The 9,937-nt window shown below is 39.9% G+C and overlaps 1 protein-coding gene across 3 annotated transcripts; it reads right to left on the reverse strand.

The window, feature by feature from the left end:
- Positions 1-6: 6 nt before the first annotated feature.
- LOC139534898 (Fc receptor-like protein 4) lies at positions 7-9,734 on the reverse strand. Of its 3 annotated transcripts, XM_071334433.1 has the most exons (17): positions 9,601-9,734; positions 8,548-8,592; positions 8,124-8,396; positions 7,544-7,828; positions 6,947-7,210; positions 6,441-6,761; positions 6,068-6,346; positions 5,662-5,910; positions 5,326-5,442; positions 5,178-5,202; positions 5,003-5,100; positions 4,792-4,842; positions 4,333-4,413; positions 4,173-4,235; positions 3,981-4,046; positions 3,785-3,847; positions 7-3,616 (listed from the first exon to the last, which is right to left on the reverse strand). In XM_071334433.1, exons 1-17 carry the CDS (start codon positions 9,629-9,631, stop codon positions 3,609-3,611), a joined length of 2,319 nt encoding a protein of 772 aa, XP_071190534.1. In that variant the 5' UTR covers positions 9,632-9,734; the 3' UTR covers positions 7-3,608. The 3 variants fall into 3 exon arrangements, with proteins under 3 accessions (XP_071190534.1, XP_071190532.1, XP_071190535.1); XM_071334431.1 differs by having other exon boundaries at positions 7-3,847; XM_071334434.1 differs by lacking the exon at positions 4,792-4,842 and having other exon boundaries at positions 7-3,847.
- Between the last annotated feature and the right edge of the window lie 203 nt (positions 9,735-9,937).

Genomic DNA, 9,937 nt, shown 5'->3' on the forward strand with positions numbered 1-9,937 from the left:
CTAGCATCACAGCATTTATTGCCTACCTCATGCCTTTTGCACACATTGTATATAGATTCTCTTTTTTCTACCATGTTATTGACTTGTTTATTGTTTACTCCATGTGTAACTCTGTGTTGTCTGTTCACACTGCTATGCTTTATCTTGGCCAGGTCGCAGTTGCAAATGAGAACTTGTTCTCAACTAGCCTACCTGGTTAAATAAAGGTGAAAAAAATAAAAAAAATAAAAAAATAAATAACTGATGGCGCAAAAGCCATGACTGTCAGGCCCTGGCTATAGAGAGGCTTTTATTCTCTATTTTGGTTAGGCCAGGGTGTGACTAGGGTGGGCATTCTAGTTTCTTTATTTCTATGTTGTGTATTTCTATGTTTTGGCTGGGTATGGTTCTCAATCAGGGACAGCTGTCTATCGTAGTCTCTGATTGGGAATCATACTTAGGCAGCCTTTTTTCCTTAGTTGACTTTGTTAGTGGCAGTTGACTTTGTTAGTGGCACTACAGCCCTAGTAAGCTTCACGGTCGTTTCTTTGTTTCTTGTTTTATTGGCGACATTCTAAATAAAATAAAATGTATGCTCACCACGCTGCACCTTGGTCCGGTCATTTCCACCTAGACGACGGCCGTGACAATTACAGGTAGACATAGGGGAATAGTAACGCGCGTGCAAGCAGTTGTCCCCAACGTCACTTGGGTACACTGCATCATCCACCGAGAGGCTCTTGCTACAAAGGGAATGCCTGACAGCTTGAAAGAAGTTTTGGACACTACAATGACAATTGATAACTTTGTTAAAGCAAAGCACCTGAACTGTTGTGTATTTCTGCACTATGCAATGATATGAGCAGCGACCATGTAAAGCTCTCACAACAAACAGAAGTGCGCTGGTTATCAAGGGGCAAGGTATTGACACGTTATTTTTAATTGAAAGACAAGCTTAAAGTTTTCTTAACTGACCATAATTTTCACTTGTCTGACAGCTTGCATGATGACGAGTTTCTCACACGACTGGCCTATCTGGGTGATGTTTTTTCTCGCCTGAAAGATCTGAATCTAGGATTACAGGGAATCTCCGCAACTATATTCAATTTGCTGGACAAAATTGAGGCTATGATTAAGAAATTGTAGCTCTTCTCTGTCTGCAACCTGTTTCTGTTTCTCAGGAGCAGTGACAATGGCCGGGCTGCTGGGTGTCTGTCTGACAACATAGACATTAACACATAGACACGGAAACACCCTAACTGGAACAGTGACCTTCCAGACCATGCAGGGACACTGAAAATAGCAGTCAGAGTCATACATCACCAATGTCATTAATCGTCATGACCTGTCTGTAGGATGAGGATACAATATGGGAGAACTGGTAGTCATGCATACGTAGGTTACTATGTGGAATTCAACACAGAAATGAAAATATTTAATATTGTTTCCCTTTAGATACCACACCCTGGCTAATGAGTCTTACCTTTCTTCACTTGGAAGATCCCTTTGCCATCATAGATGGATGTGCATGTCCACAATTCAATATTAAAAAGGAAGTGATACACAGTACCAGAACTAACCAGCTCCTCAGAACTCCTGCAGAGTATATGACAGCATAAAACTGAGAAGAACTGTTCCTTTCAGACACACTCTTCCCCCAAAAGTCATTCTGAAAATCTCAAAGGGTCTTCAGCTGATGGGGTACGACTTTTGAACTTTGCTCACGGGGCATTTATGTTATATTTCTCAAGATTCAATGGGTAGATATAATTAAGTCCAAAAATGTATGTAGAAATAGCAGATTGCCCCTTTAACTCACACATTGTGGAGCCTGAGATCTATACTAGGCTGAAAGGAGGTTTGACCAAATGATGTTTTATGGAAAAGTTGGTGATGATGACAATATCCATTTACTGTAAGAAAGCACTCATGCCATCTGGTGGATAAATTTTTTTAATTAAAAAAGCACAATGCAAACATATTGTAAAAGTACAGGCCATTCACAAGAATACGTGAATAATGCTTGTTGGGAAATTCATATACAAATATGTTATTCTATCATCTGAATGACAGATATAAATCAACATCACAATTCAATACACAATACAAAGCAGATACAATTACTGTAGCTGCAGATAAGATCCATCATCATTACACCTTATAATTAAAAAACATCTGTTACAGTGAAACACAATTAAACCATGCTTAAAACCTCTCTGGGATAGGCGGGACGCTTGCGTCCCACTTGGCCAATAGCCAGGGAAAATGTAGAGCGCCAAATTCAAAAAAATGATATAAAATCAAACTTTCATTAAATCACACATGTAAGATACCGAATTAAAGCTACACTCGTTGTGAATCCAGCCAACATGTCAGATTTCAAAAAGGCTTTTCGGCGAAAGCATAAGATGTTATTATCTTATGATAGCACAACAGTAAACAAAGAGAGTGTAGCATATTTCAACCCTGCAGGTGCAACACAAAACACAAAAATAAAATATAAATCATGCCTTACCTTTGACGAGCTTCTTTTGTTGGCACTCCAATATGTCCCATAAACATCACAAATGGTCCTTTTGTTCGATTTATTCCGTCCATATATATCCAAATTGTCCATTTATTTGTCTAGTTAGATCCAGAAAAAAAAGCTACCAATTTTGCGCAACGTCACTACAAAATATCTCAAAAATTACCTCTAAACTTTGCCAAAACATTTCAAACTACTTTTGTAATACAACTTTAGGTATTTTTAAACGTTATTAATCGATCAAATTGAAGACGGGTCTATCTGTTTTCAATACAGGAGAACAACAAACTAACTCTACTTTTCTAGTCTTGCGCAACTCTCAAACAGTACACATAACGTTACACTGATTCCAGATGGGATTCCAGATACTTCTTCATTGCACAAAGGAGTAACCTCAACCTATTTCCAAAGACTGGTGACATCCAGTGGAAGCGGTAGGAACTGCAAACAGGTTGATTAGAAATCTAGTATCCCAATGAAACCTCATTGAACAGACAGTGACCTAAAAAAAATAATAATCTGAATGGTTAGTCCTCGGGGTTTCGCCTGCTACATAAGTTCTGTTATACTCACAGACATGATTCAAACAGTTTTAGAAACTTCAGAGTGTTTTCTATCCAAATCTACTAATAATATGCATATCTTATATTCTGGGGATGAGTAGAAGGAAGTTGAAATTGGGCACGCTATTTATCCAAAAGTGAAAATGCTGCCCCCTATCCTAGAGAAGTTATAATATATCTGTTGGTAAATTAAATAAGAAAAAAATCCTTAATGTAATATATGTTATTGTGTGTGTGTGTGTTTGTGTGTGTGTGTGTGTGTGTGTTTTCTTGTGTACGTTGACCTTCTATAATCCATGTTGCTGGGTTCCTTCTGCTCCCTCCTCTGATGGTGTATCCCTCCATCCCTCCTTCTCCACATTGTTCCATCTGTCCATCACACCATTACCTCCATCCCTCCATCTTTCCATCCTTCCATCCCTCCATCATTCCATCCTTCCATCTTTCCATCACTCCATACCACCATCCCTCCAACCCTCCATATTTCCATTCAGCCATCATTTATCCCTCCATCCTTCTAACCCTCTATCCCTTCCCCCTCAAGGACCTGCAACATGTCACCACACAACGTTGTTTAGGACATTCAGTCAAACAAACTGTTAAGAATCAAACAAAGATACATACTTTAAATAGATACATTATACTTTGATATCAGAGAATTAGTTCCATATTAGTATCATATTAAGTATCAATCGCATATGGATATTAGTCTTACCTGGTGCTGTGACTGGCTTCAATGGAAAATAGACCGAATCTGCCTCAGGTGGGGTTGATGTTTCTGTAAGGGGTGAGGATAAAACACCAGATTAATATAACAGTTATATACAGAATATTATGCAGCTAGTCAATATGGGGTCAGAGGTGTGAGGGTATGATAGGGGGAATATTGATGGAGGGATGTCCAGTCTTACCTTTCTTCTTCTTGGCTTTGGCCTTCTGTTTAAGGTCAACATCAGCATAGGTCACATCAACAGGTCCTGAAAATTGGAATTTCCAGTCAGCAAATTAAGGAAGTAGCTTATTGAATATTCTGCATATTTTTTGAAACGCCAAAATCGCACATTTAGATTTCACTGACTGCCAACCTGTAGAATGAGTCTCACCTGTGGTCTTCCCTGTCTTGACCTCAGAATAGACTGGATTTTCTTTTCGATCAGCTGTCAATTCTGAGGATGTGGAAAGAATTTGTATGTTTTTATCAAATTTGATGAGTAAAAAACACTGCTACATTTTGTATTCATTTATGTGACAGTTGAGAGTTACTTTTCTTTTTCTTGTCCAACTTTTTGAGTTGAATCTGTGTGTAAGTCACATCACTTGATCCAGTAGTAGCAGCATCAGCATCTGAAATATACAGGTAATACACTAATATCTCCACTTACTGTTAGTGTGCTAGTAATATTAAACATATGAAGAATAACAGTAACAACAACTCTATACTGTATTCATGCTAATTTTAACATACATGTAGCCTAGTGGTTAGTAACCGAAAGGTTGCTGAATCGAATCCCCGAGCTGACAAGGTAAAAATCTGTCGTTCTGCAACTGAGCAAGGCAGTTAACCCACTGTTCCCCAGGCGCCGAAGACGTGGATGTCAATTAAGGCAGCCCCCCCGCACCTCTCTGATTCAGAGGGGTTGGGTTAAATGTAGAAGACACATTTCATTTGAAGGTATTCAGTTGTACAACTGACTTGGTATCCCCCTTTCCCTTTCCCAGTACCATTGTCATTACTGTCTGAGGGTGTGATTGTATCAAATATGTTAGCGCCACCTGTTGGTCAAAGAAGAGAGAGAAAGATGAATATGTTGGTTTTCCCTCAGCTTGCCTAGGGACATAGAGTACGGAAACATCTATATAAAGTGAATGGTGAAAAGTCAGTATGTGAAGTTACAGAGAGGAGAGTGACAGTGGTCTGGGCTGAGAGACTGACCATGCTGCAGACGTGTATACCCAGCATCAGGAGCCCGGCCCTGGGTAGATCCTTGGTCCTGTTGGGGGTCCAGGTTGGTCCTCTGGGGCTGGGGGGGCCTACAGGGAGAGAGATAGTCATGAAACACACAGATTAGATTTTAATGTAAGAAAAGTTGAAAGACAGGTGTACTCACCAGAATATTCTGTTGCAACAGGAACCTGTAATGATAAATGCATAATATTATACTGTATCAATTCGTTACTGTTTTAAACTTTTGTTATTAGACATTTTTCTCCTAAACATGAACTAAAAAGATAAATGTGAATTGATAAAAGTCTCACCTCTGGCTTTTTTATATCGACACAGCAGTACCAGGAGAATGGCCAGTAGAACACCAGGAACAACCAGGCCCACAACCACTCCTACTAGGACTGATGTAGAGGGTCCAAGAGTTACACCTGGAGAGAGAACAGCAAATCACCATCAGGTTCTGAGGTAGTTGTAGAAAATTAATAAAGTAGTGGACAAAGTGAATATATATTTGACATCTGACTTGAGATCAGATGACCAGCCTGAGCTTGCAACTCCAAACCTACAGTATGCTTTTTTAACACTACAAATGACTGATGACCACAGATATTATGAAAAGGTCATGTGATTATAATAGTTTTTTTCACCTCTCACTGTCACCCAGCTCTCTGGTGATTCTCCTTCATTCGATTTACACTTGTAGGAGCCTTCATCTGACTTGGAAACTGCAGGGATGGTCATCTCTCCTGTGGTCTCATTCCTGATGAGTACTCCATCTTTGTAGAAATTAACCTTGGGGTTCGGGTTTGTTTCCTGATATCTATTTGTACAGCTGAGAGTCATAGATTCTCCCTCAGTTATGGGATAGGGAGGGCTCTCCAGGATCAGAGGGCCAACTGTATAACATAATATATAAATAATACTGTAAATCTGGAGTAATCACCCACATGAGCTTGTATTTTATGAGATGCAACCATTCAGTTACAGAATTGAACATCATTATCATACATTGTAATGTAAAAAACGTTAGTTACTGTTGTACAACAGACGTACCGTCCACTGTGATGTTGACAGCATTACTGTACTCTCCTGATCCAGACTCACACCAGTACACTCCACTGTCCCCTGTGTATGTGAACCTGATGGTACATGTGGACCCTGTTCTTGATCCCCAGTTAGAGACACACTCTGACTCCCCTGCTTTCTCTCTGTATCTCTTCAGTCTCCATCCAGTAGACTTCTGCTTCTCCTCACAGCTTAGTGAGAGAGACGTTGATGTAAAGTGTTGAGATCTGTTAGGTCTTGTTTTGAGAGACAGTGATGGTTGCGGATCTGAAACAAAGAGTGACAGAGTCAAATTATAGTTATATATACACATGAGGGGGACTTAAATGTGATTAAATGCAGTTTCAATGCAGTTAGTTACCTCCTGACCAGAGAAGCTGAGGTTCACTGTAGAGTGTGTCATAGACTGGGTCTCCTCTCCCAGCTCTACACACATATCCTCCTGTGTGACTTGGACCAGCAGGGATCAGAGTGTAGGAGTCTTCACTACTCCCACTGCCAGATAAAGGCTCTACAGAGTAGGACCTGTCTGATAGGGAGAGTAACCCAGCTGTGTAGGGAACAGTTCGGTACCAGAAGAACCTCCAGCCTGTAGATGACTCTTTAACCCCACAGCTCAGAGTAATTGAGTCTCCAGGGTTCAGCCACTGAGGAGAGACACTCAGGACAGCTTGGGGTTTATCTGTTGTGAAGGAAATGACACAAATCAAATGTTCAGTCTTTAAAATGTTTACCCATTTTGTTGTTACGGTATTGTACCTCACCCAAAAATCTAACTATAGTTTTGTTTCATCATTGAAACCACTGTCTGCTATTTGAACTCATCCCTTCTGTCTTTCTCTTGCAATCCCATAAAAACAGACTTACCTAACACTGTCAATTGTAAAGCATTACTTGTCTGGGAGTGTTTTAAGCCATTTCTTTTCTGAAGACCTTCACAGGTATATAGACCATTCTTTGCAGGACTGATTCTGTACTCAGGCTCTGTATTCGTGTAGACCGACTTCCCACTGTTATAAAAAGCATACTCAATCTCTTCTCCCCCTTGAATGTCACAACTGAGAGTGACAGTCTCGCCACTGAATATCTGGGGCCAGTTGGGTTGGAGGGTCAGAACAGCCACAGGTCTCTCTGCACAGACACAACACAGAAAATAAACATTATCACACACCTTAGAATGTAAAATAATGTTGATCAGCATTTATCACAACATGACCATATCATAAGTTGTCATTTCTGAACATACAGTATTCACTCTGAACTGTCTGACTTACCAAGATCTAGTCGTCATAATACTGACATATACAGTGATGTCTACACACACACACACACACACACACACACACACACACACACACACACACACACACACACACACACACACACACACACACACACACACACACACACACACACACACACACACACACACACACACACACACTATTACTCACAATTACTCACCATTCACAGTGATAGTGACAGGATCACTGATGATTGATGATATGGATCTGGACTGGATCTCTCCCTGACACCAGTAGAGACCCTGGTCAGACTCAGCAGTTCTACTGATGGTGAAGGTGGCTCCTGTTGTAGTGTGTCTGCCAGACAAGGTCACTACTTTCTTAGTGTTGTCTTTGTACCATGTATACTTCCAACCACTGTCAGATCCCACTGAACACGTCAGAGTTACTGTCTCTCCATTGTATGCAGGGTCTGGATTTACGGTCAGTGTAGTTTCAGGAAGAGCTAAGAAAACAGAGAGCAGAATATCAAAACATCTGGATTCATGCTTGGTCATTTATAATAATTTAGCTGTTGCAGTTAAGTTTTGATTAAAGTTGATTTTAAATAGGGGTATGTTGACTCCATTCAGTTAGAATTTACAGTCTATACAGTATATTTAGATGTACCCTCATTTGCTCAAAATTCATAAAGTCCAGATAGTGATTGAAGATTAATAGCAAGCTCAACAGTGACATTAATGTATAGTGATGTCAAGTGGGTATGGGCATGGAGGCACTTGAGAGATAAGATGATATACCTGTTACCGTCAGTCTGACTGCATCACTCCACTCAGAATACTTCTTCTGATCAATATGTTTACCCAGACACCAGTAGTCTCCATTGTCTGAAATCTTAACCTCACTGATCTCATATTCATGATTCCTATTGATTGTGTCTACAACATCCTTGCGCCATGTGTATTCCCAGTCAGTGACTTCTCCCCTCTGTATGTTACATCTGAGAGTGACAGACTCTCCACTGAATATCTGGGAGGATGTGGGGTATATGGTCAGAACAGCCTTTGCCTTTCCTGCACAAAATAAAACCAGCATGATACAATGTTTTTTTTGAGACACTCATAACTAAAAATACGTCTCGTCAAAGAAGCTGTAAAAATCTGAAATAAAACATTTGATGAAGCATAAAGAGACGGAGGCTTGATCAAGTGTACAAATATCTACCATCATCATCTTCAGAGTGTCCAGAGTAGATGTGTGTACTCAGCACTGCAACAAAGAAAGTCACATTGCTCCAAAATTAGCTTGAAATAAATAACAACATGCCATTATCATGTTACTGATTCCCAAATCCGTCATATACTTTATTTTAAAGGTGCAATCTATGATTTCTACGCACATTTCCTGTCTTTAAATTAGTCATAGGCATTTATTCTTGAAGAGTATAACTTTTAATTCCCTCAAAACTGTGTTATCCCATCATAAACCAAAATATATGGTAATTATGACAATTATTGTAAACAATTTCCTTAGCCTTATATTACAGAAAGAGTCAGGGTGGCAATTTTGTGGTAGTTTGAATTACGGACTGCAGCTTTAAATACATTTACATTACATTTAAGTCATTTAGCAGACGCTCTTATCCAGAGCGATTTACAAATTGGTGCATTCACCTCATGATATCCAGTGGAACAACCACTTTACAATAGTGCATCTAACTCTTTTAAGGGGGGGGGGGGTTTAGAAGGATTACTTTATCCTATCGCCGCTGACTTCCCATGTTCTGCACACAGAGAGTGTACAGAGACCAAAAACACCACAACACCACTCATTAATCTCTTAACACAGTTTACTATAACTGTAGCGAAGTAACCCTCAACCATTTACAATAATCACAACATGATACTACATCACATCCAACAAATATTGCATTTTATATTCATTGTCATTGACAACACATTTTGCAACCACTGAGTTAGCACCACTCTTTAGTTCCTGAGTGATGACCTGGTTAAATGCACACCACCACACTAACCAGGTCTGCATGGCATCGGCTATACAAGCTCAGGTTCTCACAGAGAAGCAACATATTTGCTGATATTTCCTTTGAGTGAAAATATTTACTAATATTTTCTCAATAAGGGCTAAAACACCAAAAACAAAGCTAAAGCGTGAAACTGTCTTCATTTTGATTAATGTCTTATTCTCTTTTCCCTTAAATTCTTAGTAAATCAGGTAATTAGTGTTCATACACAAACCCACTAACTCAGTACTTACATAGTAGCAAACAGAGCAAGGTGTGCTCCATTCTGTCCCCACAGACAAGTGACTTTCTCTATAACTACAGTCCTTCTAACAAACCCCTCTACTTCCTATATGATGACAGTCTGCTTAGATCACACCACTTCACTCTGGCAAGCCGAGCCAGATAACCTCAGTTGTGGCACAACGGAAATGGATATCTCAAGCCACCCCTCACTTCTCACTCACTCACACACACACACACACACACACACACACACACACACACACACACACACACACACACACACACACACACACACACACACACACACACACACACACACACACACACACACACACACACACACAC

The sequence above is a fragment of the Salvelinus alpinus genome, chromosome 11 (assembly GCF_045679555.1).
Source record: "Salvelinus alpinus chromosome 11, SLU_Salpinus.1, whole genome shotgun sequence".
In the NCBI taxonomy this organism is placed as follows: Eukaryota; Metazoa; Chordata; class Actinopteri; order Salmoniformes; family Salmonidae; genus Salvelinus; species Salvelinus alpinus.